Source organism: Hydra vulgaris, chromosome 15, assembly GCF_038396675.1.
Source record: "Hydra vulgaris chromosome 15, alternate assembly HydraT2T_AEP".
Taxonomy (NCBI): domain Eukaryota; kingdom Metazoa; phylum Cnidaria; class Hydrozoa; order Anthoathecata; family Hydridae; genus Hydra; species Hydra vulgaris.
In genome coordinates, this window is record NC_088934.1 from 17,635,928 (window position 1) to 17,659,790 (window position 23,863).

Here is a 23,863-nt window from a genome sequence, read left to right on the forward strand (position 1 = left end):
CGATACTATACGATTCTTTTTATTATCAATATCGTTTGGTATCGAAGCGATACTGGTTTACGTAAATGATATTTACCTATCTTCAAACATGCTTAATTTTGTTCTTTTTGCTGATGACACTAATCTTTTTTATACCCATTCCAATATAAAAACAATTTTTTTTACAATAAATCGTGAGCTGGAAAACCTAAATGACTGGTTTAAATCAAACAAACTCTCTTTGAATATCAGTAAAACTAAGTACATTTTAGTTCATCATCAATCTAAATCCGATGACTTGCCTCTGCAACTTCCTCAGCTAATAATAAATAACAATATAGTAAACAGAGTTTCATCACTTAAAATTTTAGGAATAATATTTGATGAACATCTCTATTGGAAAAATCATATTACGCTAATTGAAAACAAATTTTCTAAAACTATAGGAGTTATGCATAAAACAATTCACCTACTAAGTAAAAAATGTTTAATAGATTTATTAAACTCTTTTATCCATAGCTACATAAGCTATTGTAAAATTACTTGGGCAAGTACTTGCCGTTCAGCATTAATATATATATATATTAGGCAAAAACAAGCCAGTAGAATGTGCATAAACACGCCCACTCCAAGCCGTTACTCCGGGAAATAAAAGCTCTTAATGTCTATGAGTTAAACGTGTTCCAAAACTTGTTATTCATGTTTAAATATCAAAATGGCATGCTTCCACTTAACGAGGTGCTCTATCCATAACTTTAATTTACCTAAGTCAACTCTTAAAACATCTGATTAATCAATTTCATATAGAGGGCCTCGTCTGTGGAACATAGTTCTTAATGAAAATATAAAAAGTATAACTTCAATAAATTGTCTTAAAAATATTGTTAAACAGTATTTACTTGAATTAACAGACACAAACATATTTTTGTATTTTTAAATGAAAAAAAAAAAAAACTTGTATTATTCTTACTGTATGTATTTATTTAATTTTTGCAATTTGTCGTATTCTTGTTGTAATTATGTCTTAACTTGTTTTATATAACGAGTATTTGTGAATTTATATAATGAGAAATTTGTAAAAAATATTTTACGCTTACTATAGGGGCTTGATGACAAGACTTCTGTCTCAAGACTTGCTCCTGTCGTTAATAATTTTTTTTATTTTTATTTAAATTTTATTGATAAAAATTGTACAAGGTCGTTGTAAAATGTTTATAAATGACGAAATAAATATTTCTAAATACTGATAGTATTGACATTGGTACATAAGCGATACCACGCGATATGAGACCATTCCTATTCGGTACCGACTTATACGATACCGAATATCTAGTGTCTAATAGATAGTAATCAGTACACTATATATATATCCCAAGCAAATGTCTTATTACTATTAATAAATCCTAAGCCGTAACAAAGGGGTCCAAATGTGGCCTCGAAAATGCACACCAAGAGTACGAACACCAATGCACACCAAAAGTACGATTCCATCCATGTGCAACATGGCACTGTAAGTACTCTGATATTTTACAGCTGTTGATGGAATCAGCCTCTCTGAGAGCTACCACAGAGTTCGGAAAACCTGATACCAGCATTTAATAAATTTTTCCTATTGTTGAAAAAAATTCGAAGGCGATTATATTAGAATCGTTGAATTCATTTTTTTTTGGTAAGAGAAGGAGGAGGAGGAGAGGGGTTTAAGTTAATTTTTATAAATTGCATTAGTTTTTTTCTGATTTAGTTTTTAGACAAACGAAAAAACGGCGCACCGTTATAAAGCACAAAATAAAAAAAAATAAAAAAACTTTTTACCTAATAAGTTTATTTTTATAACCCCTGTACAAGAACTGACCTCGTAACGATAACTTCAATGCGTTCAGGTCGCAATTATGGGCTAGGAAGAGAACAGGGCTGAAAGGATCATAGACGATATTTTTAAGGACTATATAAATTATTTATTTGAAGACATAAATAGAAAACTTTAAGTTACGTGCATTTATTATTATTATTATTTCATTTTCAATATTTTACAAGAATTATTCTCTTACATTCTTTTTTTTTAACTGTTAAATTTAATTTATTATATAAACATATTTTTCTGTCAGTAATAATAGAAAATAAAAATAAATAAAAAATTTAGGTAACTAGGTCAAAATTATTCTTTTTAGAAATGTTAAAGAAAAGAATTCTTTATACAGACCTCATTCCAATGAAATAAAATCTTGCTCTTTAAAAGAAAACTGCTTTGTATATCGAGGTTCACCTTCACTTTCGTCATCAGATTCGTCTGAAAATGAGCATTTTAATGGAATAAACTCGATATGGCCTTTTGCCGATATTTCTGCGACTTGTTGGTTATCAACGTCAGCGTTACTTAGTATTTTAGTGTCGTCAGTATAACTTTTCAATGGAACCACAGTGGCATCTGACGCAAATAGACTTCTTAAGGAAGACGAACTCGCTTTATTTATTGACCCAATCGAATCACTAACAAAAAAATAAAATTGTATAGAAAAAATATTCATAAAAAAAAAACCAAGCAATGCAACATTGCATGTTACCTCTTTAGATTTAAAAAGCTTGGAAGTAGATGCGCTCGACCTAAAATTAAAAAAAAAAACGAAAAAAATATTTCTTAAATAAACTATTAAAAGTAAATTGCAAAAGGAGTGTTACTAAATAAAAAAAAATTCGAAGAATTAAATAAAAATTTTTCTTTGCTGAGTACCACTCGTCCACTCGTCTTCGTAAACACATACCAGTGCTGTTGTATACAGTCAGTAAAATCAATTTAAACTTTGATTTAAATTTCAATTCTAATTAATAATTGATAATTAATAATAATTATAATAATTAATGAAACTTCTAAAACCATAAGTTTAGCAAGATTAACTAAAATTCACAAACCGCTATCTTTTAATGGGGAAAGAATTCCGCCAAGTCTTTCATCTGATTTATTTTTTATGAATGCCTGAGGTCGACGAAGTCCAGATACAGATACAGTTCGACCTCTTTTAATTTTGATGCGATGTACTAATCTACATGATTTTCTTTTGCTGCAAATGCCACTATGCAAAAACTCTTCACATTCCAATGTATGCTTTTTTGTACACTAAGCAAAAATATCAAATGAAAAATTTAGGTTGATTGCAACTGATATTAAATCGATCAACTGAGTGCAACCGATATTAAACTGGTATAGATTAAACTTGAAAACAAATCAATTATTACCTTTTCACCATTTGGGCAAAACCCTTTGACAAATGCCTCACAAATGGGAGCTGAGCTACTGACGTTGACATGTCTATACGGGCATTTGTCACGCGTGCATTGACCCAGAAGAAAATATGAGCACACTGGCATCTAAAAAAACTCATCATTACATTAGGACCACCGTATTTTTATTGGCATTAAATGTATCTTATCTTTCAAAATCTTTTTTATTTTTAGAGTGCCTAGATCTACATATATTAGACCTAGAGTAGATTATTTATCTTGTGAAGTTTAGGTACATGTGATTATATGCAGATTAACATTAAATACTAAGACAAGCAAACCGATTCCTGATTAAATTACATTATAAGAATAAACTTAATTATATATATTTATTTACCTTGTTAGGATCAAACTTGTGTGAAAAAATACAGTTTTCATCTTTGCATGTTCCTCTTAAAAATCTGAAAATTTAAATTTAAATAATTTAATACTAATATTCTTTTAAATTTGCAAATGTTTAGAATAATTTTAGCTATACCACCTTGTACACACAGCAACCTTTTCAGGATCATGTATATAATGACAATTTTCCCCTCGTTTACATTTGCCTGTAAAAGTATATTAAGTATAATTACTTAACACCTGCAACTATGTAAATGCATACAACTATGTAAACATACAACTATGTAAACAAATATACCAACATTAAACATATACAACTATGTAAACAAAGATATAACACTTTTAAATCACTTATTGAGTTGTCTACTAAATACAAAAATTATAAACTGAGACGTGATTAATTGCAAAAAATTGTATGATCCACAGTTACCAGTTACCACAGATACCCTTAATTAAAAAGATAAAAGGTTGCTTCGTAAACCAGAAAAATCAGTTGGACTAAGAAAAAATCTTTGAAAACTCTTCATGAAATTGTAAATCTACTTTTCCTTTCTTGCAATGTCAAACCAAAATAAAAACTTTATATGCAAGATTAAACTAATATGATTGTAACTGTAAGATTAACTTTAACTATTAATGTTTACTAAATTAAAGTCAGTTAAACAAAGACGAATCAATTACACAAAGGTTACCCATTTACACAAAAGCCACCCAATCGTACAAAGGCAACCCAATTATAAATACTACGAATTGTACATTACATTTAACACAGATGGTAACAAAGATAAATCCTTGAAAAAAACTTAAATATATTTCAACATAAAACTACTTTACATAAAACTTTGTACTCATTTAATATAAATCAAGTATCTAATATAATATAAAATAAATGAAAAATAATTTTTTTTTTAATTAACTTTAAACATTCAAAGCACTTACCAAATCTGGAGTAAAATAAACAGTAATTTCGCTGCCCTTTTTTTTGACATTGCACTCTGATGGTTTTTTTAAGAACGCAGCTGAAATAGTTAAATTGGGTTAAATTTTAAAGTTAAATAAAATGAAACATAATAGAAAAAACTTATTGCTGCTCAAACCTATGTAGCACTCTTTTACTAAAGCCCCACCCATCAGCTCTCTATTATCTATATCCTCCAGCTCATCAGCATGATGTCAGAGTGCTGATCTAAGTATATATACTGATCTAAGTATACATACATTAACATATTTACTATCACTGTGACTCTTTTTATATATTTTGCACACTTTAACTTTTAAAATGCTAACTTTAATATAGACAGTTTTCCAGACAAAGAAAAAAAACTAAGAATAGTGAAAAATAAATAAATTTGTATGTATGTATGCATGTATGTATGTATGTATGTATGTATGTATGTATGTATGTATGTATGTATGTATGTATGTATGTATGTATGTATGTATGTATGTATGTGTGTATGTATGTATGTATGTATGTATGTATGTATTTATGTATGTATTTATGTATGTATGTATGTATGTATGTATGTATGTATGTATGTATGTATGTATGTATGTATGTATGTATGTATGTATGTATGTATGTATGTATGTGTGTGTGTATGTATGTATGTATGTATGTATGTATGTATGTATGGTATGTATGGTATGTATGGTATGTATGTATGGTATGTATGTATGGTATGTATGGTATGTATGGTATGTATGTATGTATGTATGTATGTATGTATGTATGTATGTATGTATGTATGTATGTATGTATGTATGTATGTATGTATGTATGTATGTATGTATGTATGTATGTATGTATAACACTGATGACATACTAAAATAGGGAACTGCAAAATATTTTTTTTCCCATTTAAAGACAAACAAGGTAGTCCTGCTCATAAATATAGCTGATTGGATAGAATAAATCATGCCATTTCTTTTCAAAGTCATTCTTGATTGTTTTTAAAATAACCAACTAGATAAAAACAAAAAGGCATAATTCAATTTAAATTTAAATGTAAACATTTTTTTATGCTTTAATGTTTTTTAATCAGCCTGGTTAGTAGGGCAAGCCTGATTTATGTAACAGCATAATCACATAATCCAACCCTTGATAACATTTTGTTGAAAAAATGCAAATTTGGTTTAAATAGTTTAAATAGAAAGTGAATAAAGGTAATATTTTGTGGATGAGTAATATTATTTTTCTTAATGAAAAGAAGTCATCAAAAAAACAAAACAAAAAAAAAGCAACAACAAATCTATATAAACAACAAATATCAAATTTGCATTTTTAGATAACATTTTGTAATGAAATTAGTTTTGTCTAGCCGAACGTTTGGTATTAGTTTCAGTAAGATGTTTTTCGAAATGACAATTTTGGTTTCAGCATAAACTAGTATACCCAAAATTTCAGTTTTGGCATATTTCCTGTTTCGGTTGATCACTACACTACAGAGACTTCAAAACATTGACTGATTTAGTAAGAACATACAAGAGCTACTTCTACATTAACTGATGGTTTGGGTTAGGGCTGCAATAAATCTTTTTTATTATTCTTTGTTTTTTCTTCTTTTTCGAAAATTCAAAGTGCACATTTTAAGAGCACAAATTTTAAGTGCACAAAATATATTAAGAAATTGCATCCCTAGGTACAATTTAGCCATTTTATATCTATCTATCTGTATCTATATCAATATATCTATATCTATCTAAGCATATATAAATATTTTGGCCGTAACTGTACATATATTTATAGGAAAAAAGGTTTTTTGCTATTTAATTAAAATTGAATACCTTGCTAAGTATAACTTTGATGTCTTTTGAAGTGCTGATCTTTTATGAAAGGGTGGTTGTAGTTTTACAGTTAATTGACCACCTGGGTGAGAATGGCCTGTTAAAAAATAAAAAAACACATTTACACACACAGTTGCGAGCGAGGGTAGGAGCTTCTAAACCTTGAATAGTAATCTTTCTAGTGCTAGTATCACGATAAAAATACTGTCCTGATCTGCAAAACAAGTTAATGCATTCAGTAAAAAATTGCTTGAACTCATCATAACATCACATATATAATAATATAAAAGAATATGGCATAATAAAAAAACCCGCCTAAATCGTGTGTAACCAACTGTTAATATTTTTAACTAGTAATCAGCCAATAATATTTTGCAAAATGTATACAAATATTAAATAAACATTTACCAGCAGTTGTAAAATTTACTCTCTTAAGAGATTTGAGATTGGAAGCTAACTTAAAGTTGTATCCATGTCGAGTCAAGATAACTTCTTTACTTTTTGATTGAATATTAGTATTTTTGCTGAGCTGAGATGAATTCTATAAAATTTAAAAGCATTTTTTAACAAACTACTTTTTTTTTTTTAAAAAAAGTCAATGTTAATTCTTTAAAAATTTGTATAAAAAGAAATATTTGCTTAAGAAAACACATTTTTTTAAACATTAGGCAGTAATGATTTCGACTAAAAACAGTACTGATACCTATTTAGAACAGTACTGGTGTTGGATTAGTTCAATTTTTCTATTCTGTTGTACAATACTAAATATTATTCAAATAATCTATTTAAGGTAACAAATTGCTTCTAGGTTGCTGAGATTCTATACATTTGAGCTGTCTTTTTTTTTTCAAACTTACATCCCTAAAGCCAGACACAAGCCAGTATTATGGAGGAGGCATTGAGTTATATAAAATATCTCATCAATGTATAAACTAAAACCACAGCTATCATTAGTTCAAAAAGCAATTTTATGTTGACCTTGAGTCAGCAGTAATCGATACATACTTTTTTGTTTTGTTTTAAAGATAGCAATGCTATATAACAGACCCATAAAATGCCTAATTAATGCTTTTATTGACATAATATTAGAAACCATCCTAAACTACAGCAACTTTCAATTTTCGACTGATCACTTTTTACAATTAACAGGAACAACCATGGTAACACGTATGACCCCGCCCTATACTAATTTATTTATGGAAAGAAGGATGAAAAAATAACTGAACAATTTTCAATGTGGATTTCTTTTTATAAACAATTTATAGATGATATATTTTTTGTTTTTCATGGGCCTTCGGAGAAACTAACGCATGTTTTCAAGTTTATCAATGCCATCCACCCCACAATGAAATTTACTTTAAATAATTCTACGCATTCAATTAATTTCATGGACCTAACAATCGCCAAAAAGCTAGATGGCCAGATAGAAACAACAGTATAAAAAAAAAACAACTGATACAACAGCACTATTACATTGAAACTCATTCCATCCCTCTCATCAAAAAAGCAACTTAGCATTAACTTACATAATAAAAAATATATTTTTTCTTAACTAAGTTTTATTTTTCTTTACTAATTTAATGTATATTTAATTAGTTAAACTAGAAAAATTTATTGTGCATTTGTTATGGTCTCAAATGAATTCGACCATAGAGAACTTTCGCAAAAAAATATTTTTCCGCTCTTTACATTATTTTTGTATTTCAGTGAATTTCTTATGTTATTCAAAATTGTCTAATCTTCTTTTATAGTAGATTTATTTTTTTTACTATAATATTTATTCATAAAAGCTTTACTTTTTGAAACTTCGATTTAGCTATGCTCTTACTTATTTGTTGATGTATATTTTTTTGTTACATTCTCATGGTCAGAGTTGAATTACATTTAACTCTGACCATTGAGAAAACTTTTCTTTTAAAAAATCAATTTTGCTATGGTCTCAAAGTTACTTTGATTTGTACCGTAGAGAAAACTTTACTTCAAAACATATTTTTACCTGATTCTTACATCATTTTTATATCACGCCTTATATCATTATAATATCACCTGAAAAACTTTTTATTAACCACCAATTTGATTAAAATTTATCTTGTCTTATTATAGTACTTAGTTAGTCTTATTACAGTATTTATTAATTATTAATTTTTATATTATATTATTATATTTATAAAATGTTATTATATTTTTTCAATTTATTATATTTTTTAATACATCTGCTGGTTTTCATATTATTACTATTATCAAGGAGTTTTTAAGCTATATTATCTTATATTCTTTACTCAGTCTTGTTTTAATTTTCACATGCACAATTTTTGTCTTTTATTATTATTCAGAAAGTTTCTTATATCCTTCACTACATGTTTAAATCTTTACATTTTTGCAGGTAAAATTTAAATGGTTTTTGTGAGATGTTTTTTTCACTGTCATAGGTTATTTAAAATATTAATAAATAATATTTTTAAATTGTATAAACATTTATTTTTTCAAAAAGTTGCAAAAAATAAAATTGTTTAAACATTGTCTTTTTAAAATAATAAAGATTATAGTTCGAAATCGGACTAATAACATTAAAATCAGACTAATAACATTAAAATCAGACTAATAACATTAAAATCAGACTAATAACATCGAAATCAGACTAATAACATTGAAATCGGACTAATAAAATCAAAATCGGACTAATAACCATTTAATATTTATATTTCTTCTTATTTACACTTTTTGCACCCAAGAAATAATGTATTAAAATAATTCAACTAAATAGCGTCTATTGAAGATGCAAATCGTAAGTTAAAGTCATCTTAATTTATAAAATCATCATAAAAAATGTTATATTAATAAGCATAATATTCTTTAATAATCTAAATAAAATGTGGCTGCGATTTAAATAAAATATACTGCCAACAAGCAATTTAATTTAATTTTAATTGGAGCATTACAATTTATTTGTAACTTTATTAACAAGCATTTTGCTTATTAATAAAGTAAATTAATTAAAAGATTTTTAGAAAGACATGGAAAAATAGATTCAAACGTTTAAGTTTATCATAAAAAATAGCCTATATAAAAAAATTTATATGAAACGTTTTTTGTTAATTTACACACAATGCGTTTATCTTAAACAATCATTATAATAAACTTTTTGTTTTATTTAAAGCCTTCGCGTAAAATAAAAACTTTAGAAAAGATCAACAATTAAAAGTTATTTACAACAACAATTTTTAAAATTGCGTTTAAATTATTAAAACATCAAAACAGCCATGGTCAAATTGTAAAGAAAAAAATTATAAGCATGATCAGTCACAGCATGTGATTGCAGGCCATTTCCACCCAAGCCTGTTAAATATATAAAATATACATATATAAATAGGTAAAATACTTTAACACTTACTAATCTGTACAAATCTGCATCTCTACTTCTTTGAACAGCTCGAAACCGTTTTTCTATAAAAGTATTTCTTCCACGTTTAATAAAATTTTCCTCTTTAATTTCTAAACTTCTTCGCCTCCAAATAAATTTTTTTTCACTGATCCTTCTCAGCATGCTATGAGTCATAAAATTACTTACTGAAGGAACAAGTTGTTTATTTCTTACAAACTTATACTTTGACAAGAGATGGTGACTCTGTTTCTTAATCTGATTTTCATTTCGGTTAGAGTATGTTTTTTTAAATGGTTTACTCTGAATCGGTAAATGTGTTTGATTGTTTAAAGAATGACTCCTCATAGGTTTTTTTGCTGTAGTTCGCACCCATACAACTTTAGGTGGTATTATTTTCTCAGCTGCATTCTGACTTGATTCATTGTAATTTTTCAAATCAACATTGCATCCTTTTTTAACTTGAATATTGGCTACATTACTACATTTTGAATTCTCTGTTATAAATGATTTGGAAGATGGCGATTTAGATGTTAAAGAAAGGCTGTCAGAAGAAGTATTGTTATTTTTATTCATTATGTGATTCCTTTCACTGTAAAACTTTAAGTTATTTCTATTGGCAACTGGTATACAGGATTTAATTACATTTATATTTGATGTATTCTTATTTATATCAATTTTTTCATAATTGTTTTTTTTCACCCATTTATACTTATCAACTGAATATGTTTTTAAATTTATATTGTTTATTGTTTCGTAGTGAAAATTTCCTAAAGATGTTTTTCTAAAGTTTGTTTTAAAATTAGAATTGTTCAATAATTTTGAGTTTAAAACACGAGCTGACGGTTGAATGACTTGATATCCTGGTTTAACTGGTAGGCTAAAATTAAAAAGTTAAAATATTTAAATAACAAATAATATCATAATTTTATTAATGTATATAAAAAAAGAAAACCAATTTCAAGCTTTCCCAGAAGATGCGTGTGGTTTTCAGTCTCATTTGTCTACAAAAAGTTTTTTTTTTAGACAACTTGGTCATGACTATTTGCAAGTTTTATATACTTAGTGTTTTAATACTTTGCAGCAAAAACAAAAAAAGCATAACTAAAAAAATAGGAAATTAAAATAAATTTAAATAGAAAAAAAAGAATAATTAAAATTTGTGTACTGTTTTTGTTGTTGTTGTTGTTGTTGTTATTAAATTTAGCATTTTCAAAAGATTTGATTTAAGAGAAAAACAATATAATTCATATAATTTAAAAATTGATGTAGAAAGTAAAGCCTATGCGGTACATCTAAAATATATAAATACATGAACAAACCAACATATGAGTGCATATTAACATATAAATATAGATTATATAGACATATTCACATAGAGATAATATATACTTGTTACATTAAAATTATACAAATACATTCTACAAACAAACAGCAATTTTTATTTTTGCTTTCCTCTTAAAAAAACAAATAAAATATAAGAAAATCAGTCTTTTTAATGTCAACTTAAAACTGTTTTTTTTTTTTGCTTTGCCTTATCCAATTTCGTTGTTGAAAATAACAACCACAATAGCAGTACACAAATTCTTTAAAATATTAATTTTTTAAAATTTTTTTAATTTAAATTTATTTTGTTAGTTTTGCTTTTTTGTTTTTGCAACTTTTTTGTTTTTGCCGCAAAGTATTGTAACATTTAATACATAAAACTTGCAAACGGCAGCGACCAAGTTGTCTAAATAAAAAAACTTTTTCGTGGGAAAACTGAACACATCTCCTGTGAAGGCTTAAACTTAAACCCTATTCAGCCGATTTATTCAAAACTTTAAATTAAAAAAATTTAAAGAAATCTAAAAATAAAAATGAAAACACAATAATAAATTAATCCCATTTAATAAAATCATTTTAAATACATATTACAACAGTAAAGATTTGAACAGTTATTTAAAGAAAATGTAAAAAAAAGCAAAAACATTTAGGCTAAATTTTTTTGATTATAACAAATAATAAATACATATCAATAAAACTAAAACTGTTGTTTTAGTCGAAGCTTGCCTTTTTTCTTGCTCTATTTTTTCTTGGTTCTCAGAGTCTTTATAATGGCAACCTGCATAATTTATTTCATACGTGTTTAATTATTAACAGTTTCAGTAAATGACGTCATAATAACTTTTTTTTTTTAATATCGAAGTATTTATTGTCTGACGATCAGAAAATCATATTTATTAATATAAATTTTCATTAAATTCCAAAAATTTTTATAAAAGATATTTTATTATTTATATGATTTATATTTTAAGATTTTATAACAATATATAAATTTATATATATATATATATATCTTTTTATTCTGATTCACTCCCAACAAGGCTACAAGCAACCACTATTAAGTTGGGAGTTACTAGAGGAAAAAAATTAGAGTTAGAGAGCAAGAAAACGGTTGACAGAAGACTTAAAAAGTTGAAGGTTGTATGAGTCAAGAAAACATGAAGATGAGAGAGAATTCCAAAGGGTTGAAGTGCAGAAAAAAAACTAGACAAATAAAAGTTTTTAGAGCATGCAGAGACAGATACAGTGAAAAAAATAAGACTTTGCTGAATGGCGAGTTTTAGTTGATGGAGTTAGAGATGATAGATCCTTTGAGCTGTGACCATGATAGTATATGTAAAAAAGAGAAAGAGATGCAAGTTTGCAATGACGGGAAAGAAGCTCAAGCTTAGCAGATAGAGCGGGTCAAACTATGTTTACAATGTAATTTTGGACCTTGTCAGGAACAGAAAGAACCAGCCCAAATATGACAACAGTATTCCATTCAGGGATGAATAAGAGATTTGTAGAAGTAGAGAATAGAATCAGTGAGAAAATGGTAAGAGTGGTAAAAAGATATTTGCTTCTGGTTTTTTTGTACGGGTGTTTAAGAGGCGGGTTTGGATCCTTTATTGGAAACTATTTTATTTAATTTCAAATTTTTATTCAAAGTAGTTATATATTTTTTAATTAATATTGTTTATTTATAGTTACATTACCTTATATTATAGTTTATTTAGGTAGTCTTGGCTAAGAGTACATATGCCGACTGACTCAAATAGGGATATGGGCAAATAATAATTAAAAAGTAAAACAAAACTTTGTCACTTTGAAAACTTCAAGTAGATAAAACAAAATAATCACAAAATTTTTTTAGAAATTAATGAAAATATATACAAGTAAATATGATTTTCTGGTTGTCAGACAAAAAATACTTTGATATTTAAAAAAATAAATCATAATGACATCATATACTGAAACTGTTATCAATTAAATGCGCATAAAATAAATATTCAGTCTGCAGGTTGCTGTGTATATTATAAAGACTCTGAGAACCAAGAAAAATGAAGCAAGAAAAAAGGCAAGCTTCGACTAAAACAACAATTTCAGTTTTACTGATATGTATTGATTATTTAGTTATAATCAAAAAAATTTAGCCTAAATGTTTTGTTTTTTTTTACATTTTCTTAAGGAATCTTCATAAAGTATGTATGCTCGGAGGGGATGAGGGGGTCCGCAAATGACATATATGAGATGGGAGGGCAGTGGGTCAATTATAAAAGAAAGGAGACACTAAACTAAAAAAAATATCATAAAATGTTAGATGAATAGTTTAAAAGTGTAGTTACTTTTAAGGAGGTGGAGGGTATTCAAAAAAGTGTATTGCAAAATGCGGTAGGGGGATGGGGGGAGGGGTTGACAAAAAAAAAGCGTATGTACTTTATGGATGACCCCTTAATATGAACACAATCTGTCTCTGCACTTTGGGATTCCTTAAAATTTTAATCTCCCGAAGGCTCCAAATTCCAGGGTCACCACATTCAAAAAATCTGCTAATTTTTTTGTTTTATTTGCAACTCTCTCTTGACCCTAAACTAGGAAACAAATTTTTTTTAACATGGCCACTGCTCAGAAAAACAGGTTGATTTAGGTAACAGAAAAACTTTTTTTTTAATATTTTAAAGACTCCAAGAACCAAGAAAAAATAAAGAAGACAAGCATCCACTAAAACTAAAACTTTAATTTTTTTCATATATATTTATTATTTAGTTATAATCAAAAAAATTTATCTCATATGTTTTTTTAAAACATTTTCTTTAATATAAAACAACTTGTCTCTGCTCTCGGAGATCACTATAGTTCTATAGTTTATAAAAAAAAAAAGGGAACACAACTGATTCCTTTTCTTAGAAAGCTAGCTATAAAGCTAGAATATGTTATTTTTTAAGTTAATTAAATAAAAATTAAAAGACATAATTATCATGTAAAACAGGAAAGTTCATGTTTATTGGATCAGATCTTGTGCTTTTCTATAAAATTCTTCTGTTAAATTTAGAAATGTATCACATTCTACAAATAAATCTTATTGAGCAATAATCAGTATTTTTTATCTATATAAAGAAATCTTATCTTTATTATCATTATATGTAATTGGTGGCCAAAGTGTGTTGTTTTTACAAAACACACTTTGGCCACCAATATTGGTTTAAAAAAATTGGAGTGTCAAAACATTGCTTTTTATTACAATATTAGATGATTATTACCATCTCCTGATTCTTCCATTTGCAGACTCTAACTTTGACTGCTTCTTCCACATCTTTCACTATAAAATCTTCCAAATTAACTGTATTCACTATGAAACTATGCATATCCAAACAGCTTTCTCATATTAAAATATTATAACAAACTCATATTGTAACATATACAAATTTATATTATTACATAGATTCTGCTGCAAGTTGTTATTGCTTTTCTTATTCAGTCATAATTTATTTAACTGTTAATCTTATTTTTTATATCAGTTTGCCACATATTTTATACGAAGTGATTTTCAAAGAGGCATTTTTAATTGAAAATTTTTTTAAAAGGAGTTGTATACATAAGCTAGCATAAACAATAAATTTAAATGTAAAACTCATATTTCAAGTAATATTTGATAGCCAAAACTAAACTAATATACATGAATAAATCTCAATAATACAAGAAAAAATTGAAAAAATTTACTTAAACTAAAAGGTTTATTTTTATTTACCATTTTTTCAGCTGTTTACCAGCTGAAATGGTATTACTTGAACTACTAATATTAAATATAAAAAATTATAATAATAACTAAAATAATAATAAAATATAAATATAAAAAGCACTATTTGAAGCTGATCTTGAAGTGGCTCACATAGCTATTTAAAAGATGGCACTTTTCTGGAAAAATGGCAAAACTTTTTATCTTTTTTCTCTCAAAAGTCTCAAAAACCGATCAAAAATTTTTAAAGCTCTACTAATTTTGAAAACCTTTTCCATTAAGCATAACGAACTACATTTAGCTTCTACATAACGAGCTATATTTAGCTTCTACATAACGAGCTACATTTAGCTTCTGCATAACGAGCTACATTTAGCTTCTACATAACGAGCTACATTTAGCTTCTACAAAACGAGCTACATTTAGCTGGTTTATAAAATAAACAAAAAGAAGTAAAAAAAGACTTTTTATTAATACTATTTTAAAGGAATAAAAAAGTTATTATTTGGTACCAAAACTGTACAATTGGAAAACAAGTTTTTTTATGCCATTTTTATATACTACTGGTATTATTACTGGTAATATTTCATTTTAACTCATTTTATCTTAACTCTAAGAAAGTTAAAAAAAAATTAGGCATCAAAAACCATAGACATTTATTTAATACTTAGGTAATGGCTTTTAATGCTTTAACAACTGTAAAAATTACTCATAAAATTTGTTTTTGTGAACAGTTTATTACACTATAAATCTTCTATGACATATACAAAAAACAAAACAAACCTAGTCTTTATTCCAAATTGATTTTCTTTCATTTTTCCGATCATAGCTATAAAATAAATAGTAAAAAATAAGTGGTAATGATGATGATTTGATAATGACAATAATGATGATGGTGATACCAATGTTGATGGTGACAATAACAATAATGATGATGATGATGATAATGATGATGATGATGATAATGATGATAATGATAATGATGATGATGATGATTATGATGATGATAATGATGATGATGATGATGATGATGATGATGATGATGATGATGATGATGATGATGATGATGATGATGATGATGATGATGATGAGAAATGATGAAAACAAAGAGGAGAAGTAAGTGAAGCTAAAAACCTAATTTTCTATTAAGATATTTACTTTTTAGAGTTTCGATCCTTATCTGCAAAAGGGCTTTGTCTTCTTTTGATTCTTTTTTCATTTTTTACTTAAAAAAATTTTCACTAAAATAATGGAAGTTTGATACTTATATGCATTTTAATATATTTATATATTATTATATAATTTATTGTATATATATTTATATATAATTATACAATTTATATAATTTATTTATATATTATAGAATTATATAATTTTAATATATAAAAAGAGTACATAATATAAATTAAAATAAAAAAATTAAGAAACAAACAACTAAAAAACCATAATGCCAAAAAAACAAAGAATTATTGAGTAAAATATTTATAACATATATTTATATAAATATTTATAACATTCTTCATTGCATGAGATTTTTTACATTACTAATACAATAGAAGAGAGGGATCTTTAAAGCACAGAGTAGTTATCAATTACAATTTCTTTAAAGAATAACCTTCAGAACACAGAACATTTATAAAAATGATATGAAAAACTTTAATGTTTTAACTCTTAAAAAATAATAAACTATATAGGGAATATCAATTTGACAATTTTTTTGGATCATATTTGTTTAAACAAAATGGTTTTAAAAAAGCCACAAAAAACAAACTTAATACTAAAAGTGTAACTTATATACAATTGCTATATAATATTTATACAAGAGCAGTTAGCAATATTTATAAAAAAAATATTCATGACACAAATAATGAAAAATTACAAATTCATAAATAAAACACATAAAACTTTGCAAGATCTAGTTAAAAATTGTTTTAGCTTGTTATTGTTAAATAATAAACTTTAGTAAACAAAGTGAGTAAAATAGTCTTTTATGATTTTTGCTTTCTATTATTTCTATATTGTTTTCATAATGAAAAAAGGGTTGATAAATATTAATTTATATATAACCCACTAAAAATCACATAATTTAACCATAATATATCATAAAAAAATAAATTCATAAATTCATATACAAATTGTGTGAATGAATATAACCTACAAAAACTGAACACTAATCACTCAATTACTTTTATATAAAATATGTTAAATATTTTTTAACAAAAATTTTATACAAAAAATACAAAATGTAGTTTGAAAAAAAAATCAGAAACCCTATGATTAAAACTTTGGATAAGAAACATAACAAAAAAACAAAAAAATAAAGTAAATGACGACTTGTTATATTATGTAAATGAATCTTGAAGGAAAATGTACCATACAAAGCTTTTGGTTTATAAAATAAAAAAGGTGCATTAGAATTTCAGGTTCAGCTTTACGTTAAAACTTTTCTATAATTTATTGTGCTAAAATAAAAACTAAAAAGAACATCTAAATTATCATCATACATGTATTACTCCATCATAGCTGACAACAGGTTCATCTTCGTCATCAGAATTAATAACATCCATTTCAGGTGGTACTAAATGTGTACCAGAATGAGGCTTGACCCCAATAAATCCCCCCTTATAGTCAGAATCACCCTCTTTACTATGTTTTGTACTTGTATAAGTCTGATCAACAGGTTTGACAGTAACTATTAAATTATGACTATTGGCCACCATCATTTCAGTGACTTGGTCCAAACTTTTAGATGTAACTTCAATGCCATTGACTTCTAAAACCTCATCGTTTACAGATAGCAATCCTGTACTTTCAGCTAAACCTCCTGGAACTAAGCGAGAAATAAATATTCCAGGTACTTTTTCTAGTCCATCTGCAGTAACTCGAATACTTGTGCCATCTCGAATATAGAAACCTAGAGGTTTGTCAGAGTTGTGTTTGCATAGTCTCACGCGTCGTACACTGTCTGGTAAAATGTCAGCGTCAATAATAGCAGATACTCTTCTGAAATCTTTCGGAACACTAATCTGTAATTTTTTGTTTACCACCGTTGTTGATGGATTAAAACCCAGACCACGCTTACTTTGATTGAACTTATTTACAAGCTCAGACATATCTCCTGAAAAAAAAAGCACTTTTAAAAACTGATTTAATACAATAAGAATATAATTTTCATTTGCATATAACAAATATAACTTGTCATTACTTAAACATATATAACAAATATCATCTTTAAATTTAGCTAATATGGTAGAAAATTATGTGGTAGTAGAATAGTGGCAGAAGGTTTGACTTACAATAAAGAGGTTTGAGATTTAAATCTACCTCACACTTCTTGAAGTATCATGCTTAACTTGTTTCTACCGCTAGCATTTTTGTTTAAAAGTTCAAGTTTTGAAGTTTAGGGTTTAAAGAGAGTTTCAAAGAAAAGAAAAGAAATAAAAGCAAAAATAAAACAACAAAATTATAATAAAAAAATAAGTCTCCTCCTCGACTGCAGTAACACTATGTCTGTAGTATAGAAAGAAGAAAAAAAAACTGGAACTAATTAAGAAAACATAATTTCTTCCCTTTCTTTTTTTTTTTGGCCAGGTAAAGCAAATGAAGTCTTTATGAATATGAATTTTGATAACTCAGGTTTAAAAAAAGCCTAAAGTTGTTCTAATATAAAATTAACTCCTGCTCAAGAGGAGGGTAGCAGCAGTATAAAAAGATTTATAGGTAAAAAATTGCTAACAAAAATTATAAACTTCATAAGTAAAAAAAACTAAACTTGAAGAAAACTTTTAAACAAAAATTGAATTAAAATAACTTATAAATCCTCATTAATATCCTTTTGTAGAGCAGTTTAATTGTATTTTAGGCGTTACATTAGTAATTAATTAATAATTAGTAATAACTAATTAACAGGTAGAATAATATCAATTTACTTTGGTAGAATTGGTTTAATAGTTGACCAAAGACTTAAAAAACTGTGAACTTGATAGTCTGCGTTAGTCTGAAAAGTATAAAGGAGAAAATTCCAAAGCATTGGTGTTCAAGAAATAAAAGTAGATAAATAAAAGTTTTTTTGAATGTAAAGGAACAGTTACATTAAAAGATACAACTTTGTTAAATGTTTCACATAAGATTATGTTTTAAGTGGTGGAACAAGAGATTATAGCTTCCTTGAGCAGCAACCATGATAGTATTTGTAGAAAAGAGCAAGTGATGCAAATTTACAAGAATCGGGTAAAGATTTGAACTTTGCAGCTGAAACAAGCCTAACTCAATTTATATTGCCCTTTTTTACTTTGTCTTTAAAAAATAAAAATCATTTAAAAAACCAACCCCAGTATAATGACAACAGGAATTCATACAAGGGCAGATAAAAGATTTGTTGAGGTAATTATGGAATAAGCAGTAAGAAGTTGGCAATAATATTTTGCATCAGATATTATACTGTTAAAAAAAAAAGACAAAATTATTTTTATTTGGTACCAATCAGTGATTATTTGACATATTTCATCATTTAACTAAAAATTAGTGGCAGGATAGCTCAGCTAGTTAAAATGTCGAAAGAAATGTTAAAATCTGTAATATTATTGTGTAATACAAGTTCAAATCCAGCTGCCGCAAACTCAAAGCATAAGTAGTATTTCAGTACACAAATATATTGATAAATAACAGATGCTACTTTGGGTTAGTTTATACAACTAATTGTGGCTGTTTCTGCTTTGACGGCTTTTTTATTTCTTCACTGTTGTTACTGAATATTGAGAAGTAACAATCAAAAAACATGTTACGTGAAATCCATGTTAAAATAAGAAAATCCTATTTTAAGGGGTTAACCAAGTCATAGCAATTATTTAACTAAGTTGTAGCATGTGTTCAGATAAAAGAATACAATAAAAATATAAGTTTGAACTAAATTTATTTAATAACCTTGAATAATGAATGTATACAAAAAAAAACAAATCTTGTTATTTTTTCTTTGTATATATTAATTATAAAAACAAAAAAAAAATTTTTATCAAGTAAGTTTTTACTTAATAATAAAAGCATGTGTACTAATGCAAAAACAGGGACAGTAATAAGATAATGATAAGGGTATATATTTTATTGTATTCACCTTTCCAAGACAGTTGGGTCACTACAGCCATATAGGGTACTTATTTAAAAAAAATAAAAACTTTGAAACATGAACCTTGAACAACAAAACTGTTGTGCATCAAAATAGTAGAATGACTAAAATGTAGTTTTAGTCATTCTACTATTTTGGATTAGGGGATTAATAGTGTGAGTAGGGGATTAAAAAGTGTGTGTGTGTGTATACACCACTACTGCATATATATATATATATATGCAGTAGTGGTGTTGTGGAAGAGCGCTCGCTTTATAAGTGAAAGGCTCCAAGTTTGATCCCCACCACATCCCTGGTAGTACCGCGCTCAACTTGTTTCTCTGCGCAGCGGCCTTGTTCATCAAAGTTCGTGTTTCAGAATTATAGAGTTGAGAAAGGGTTATAACCACAAGTAGCCTCCTTACCTGTAGTGACCTTATCGGCCTTGGGGAAGTGAAGTAACAAAAAAATATATATCTGTGTGTGTGTGTGTGTATATATATATATATATATATATATATATATATATATATATATATATATATATATATATATATATATATACATATATATATATATATATATATATATATATATATATATATATATATATATATATAAATATATATCTGTGTGTGTATGTATATATATGTATATATATATATATATATATATATATATATATATATACATATATATATATATATATATATATATATATATATATATATATATATATATATATATATATACACACATATATATACACACACATCATTATTCTTTGCATATTTTATATATTATCAACACTGTAATTACAAGATAACAAACAATACAAATTTAAAAACCTGAGAAAATATCAACAAATAAACTTTAAAAAAAACCTTGGTATACATTTTTAGGACCTTAATTTTCTCAAAATTTTCTTAAACCTTTAATAGCAAAAATTTATTAAAATTCTAATAATTTACTAATATGATGAATCTTATAAAATAACAAAATATTTAACTGTTTAATATGAAGTTTTAAAGAATAAGATTTTAAGACAAAATATTATCTTTTTTGTTACATTCTATTAAAATAATCTATACAAACCTCGTTGCACAAATAATCTTAGAAGGGGCAAAGATAAACTTAGGGCATGCATGAAGTTTTCTGTATTATTTATAGGTAAAAGATCACCATCATGAGGATGTCGATAAAATATCGAAAAAGTTTCTTTCTTTAAACAATGTGTGTTTTCAATTAGGTTATAGAAATCTTCATACTTTTTAAGCAGATCTCTTTTTAAAGAAAACCTTCGAAACTCAGCTTCAAACTATAGTAATAATATTAACAATAATAAAAACAAAGCAATAACAATATATATATATATATATATATATATATATATATATATATATATATATATATATATATATATATATATATATATCAAAAAAAAAGATGCTAGAAAAATGTTTTCTTTTATCTACCTTTGATTTCACTTCAATCAATGAAAGATCGGATTGAACTGTAACTTTTTTGCGATGAGACATTTCTCTTAGTAACTTATAATGATATATACTATTGAGTTATTTTACTCCATTTTACGTTGAACCAAATAAAGTATTATACTTTAATTAAAAATTTGTCTCTAATGAATAAGATTTTGTCAACAGTTAGCAAATATTTATCCTAAAAATTATCTGATGTAATTTCGGTTGCCGTTTAAGGGAGATTCAAAATTGATGAGCGGAATAGTAACTGGGTTAAACGGTTGCATGATATTAGTTTTACCCGGCTACTTTTCCGCTGATGTCTCTATAATATAGAGACGCAAAATATTTTGTAATTCGCGTAAAGATTTTGAACCAACAGTCTTTTAAAAACGCCATTAAATATACATTATAATATAGATTGCTTTAACTTGTTATAACTTGTTCGTGAACTTTAGGGGCTTTGTACAGACGCAACGGTAAGATCAGAATTGGCCTTCAAAAGTTTAACCTGCTTGGATATGATTGCAGCCTGCTTGGATATTTAAGTAAAGTCTTCTATAGGGCTATTTCGAATATTCTTTTTAAAAAAAAAATTTCAAAAACACATAACAAATGATAGCAATAATATTTTTTGTACAAATTATTTCCAAAAATTTTAATATAAAAATGGAATTAAAAAACAACAACAATAAAGTGCTGTTACAGTAGATTCTTGCTTAAAAAAATCCTGAATTAGTCTATTTAAATATTTTTTTCTGAATTTTACTTTTGTACGGAATAAGTCAGATACGATTCTCAATTTCACTCCAATTTTTTATGTTAACTTAGTATAAAATCAATTGCTCAGGTTCTACCTTCTTTTTACTTACTCGTGCTATTTTCTCCTCTTAAGTCTTGTAGGCAAATAGTTTTTCCTAAATTTAACTTTAGTTTAAATTTAATTTAAGTGTACTAAGGTGGGGCGAAAATTACTTTTTTGAAAATTTTTTCTGTTATGCCCCTAGTTTTATTTTATATAATAAAATAACAGTCATTCTGAATAAAATCATGCTTTTGAATAAAATCATTTTTAGGGGTCTTAACTGACCCTTGCTTTTGAATAAAATCATGCTTTTGAATAAAATCATTTTTAGGGGTCTTAACTGACCTTTGCTTTTGAATAAAATCATTTTTTAAATAAAATCATGCTTTTGAATAAAATCATTTTTAGGGTTCTTAACTGACCCTTGAAATATTTAACGGGTCTTAAATTTTTTTTTTTGTTTTTTTCTTTTATCAAAGCTTTACAAATTTGGGATCGTAAATATAAACTGATTCGTATTTTATAAAAATGTTTTGATATTTCTTTAAATGACTTTTATTAAAACATTAATCGAAAATATTTTATAAGATTATTAAAACATTTTTATAAAATACTTTCGAAACATACATTCGAGTGTATTTTATAAAAATGTTTTAATAAATCTTTAAATGACTTATAATATTTTCAAGCTCACCTAACAAAGCCTTTGGTTTGGCATTAATACATAGGCTTAATAAAACCTTTGGTTAAAGAAAGGGCACTTAAAGTTATGATATGGTCTTTCCAACTAGTATAACAAGAACACTGAATTTCTGTAATTGTTTTTTGAAGAAAATAAAATACAGGTTTATAACACTATAAAGTTGTATCATTAAACATTGTTTTAAGTTCAGTACTCAGATGGTCTAGCAAAGGAACAGGATTACCAATTTGTAATAATTGAAATGCAATTTTTAGGGTTATTCAAAGCATATTTGAATGTGTTAATTAACAACATTTTTAAGTATACAAACAAAACCTTTTAATGCTTGAATAAGATTCAAACTATAAAAAAATATCTTCATTACTTGCTTACACAACCGTGTAATTAAAAAATTTATTTTAAAAACATGTCTTGTTATACACAGTGCAACAATAAAATCAAAATTTGTTATTAAATCCAGTAGAAAAAGCAGTAGCAGAGGTTGCACGATTAAATGTTCAATTGATATTTAAAAACATTCTTTGAGACAGAAAACCACAAGAATAAAAAACATTTGTGAAGTATCCATACCGTGATCTCACAATCCACAAAAATTTGTAAAAGCTTTTATTAAAACACTAAGTTAACAAATTTTTCCTTTTTGTCTAAATTGGAATTTTTAGTAGTAAAAAAACATGTTTGTGTAGAAAAGGGGAGAAAAATCATTTAAAATTCTTTCATAACAAGAAATAATGCACTTTGAAAATAAAGGAGATTATAAATATCATAATTTTTATAAAAAATAAGCAGTTCTGCTAAATAATAATTTTTACTTAATAAGTCCCAAATCTGAATAGAGACATTCTAATTATCTAAGGAAATCAAGGAACAAAGACTAGTTTTTATCAATGCAATTATAAACAGCTTTTTCTCGTAACAACTCTCTGTCTTCCTTTCTTATCCAAACGATATTGCGATGCCAAAAACTTA

General features: G+C 26.3%; 2 protein-coding genes across 2 annotated transcripts; both read right to left on the reverse strand.

Annotated features, from left to right (window-relative positions):
- Nucleotides 1-1,959: 1,959 nt before the first annotated feature.
- LOC136072027 (uncharacterized) lies at nt 1,960-16,053 on the reverse strand. Its single transcript, XM_065819960.1, has 12 exons — nt 15,966-16,053; nt 15,591-15,636; nt 9,776-10,643; nt 6,793-6,925; nt 6,385-6,481; nt 4,537-4,616; nt 3,737-3,803; nt 3,593-3,656; nt 3,211-3,342; nt 2,887-3,091; nt 2,541-2,580; nt 1,960-2,466 (listed from the first exon to the last, which is right to left on the reverse strand). Exons 1-12 carry the CDS (start codon nt 16,024-16,026, stop codon nt 2,181-2,183), a joined length of 2,079 nt encoding a protein of 692 aa, XP_065676032.1. The 5' UTR covers nt 16,027-16,053; the 3' UTR covers nt 1,960-2,180.
- Nucleotides 16,054-16,582: 529 nt separating this feature from the next.
- Nucleotides 16,583-21,593, reverse strand: LOC136072028 (partitioning defective 6 homolog gamma-like). The gene is made up of 3 exons (XM_065819961.1): nt 21,384-21,593; nt 21,004-21,226; nt 16,583-17,925 (listed from the first exon to the last, which is right to left on the reverse strand). The coding sequence occupies exons 1-3, from the start codon at nt 21,444-21,446 to the stop codon at nt 17,306-17,308; spliced, it is 906 nt and encodes a 301-aa protein (XP_065676033.1). The 5' UTR covers nt 21,447-21,593; the 3' UTR covers nt 16,583-17,305.
- Nucleotides 21,594-23,863: the final 2,270 nt, after the last annotated feature.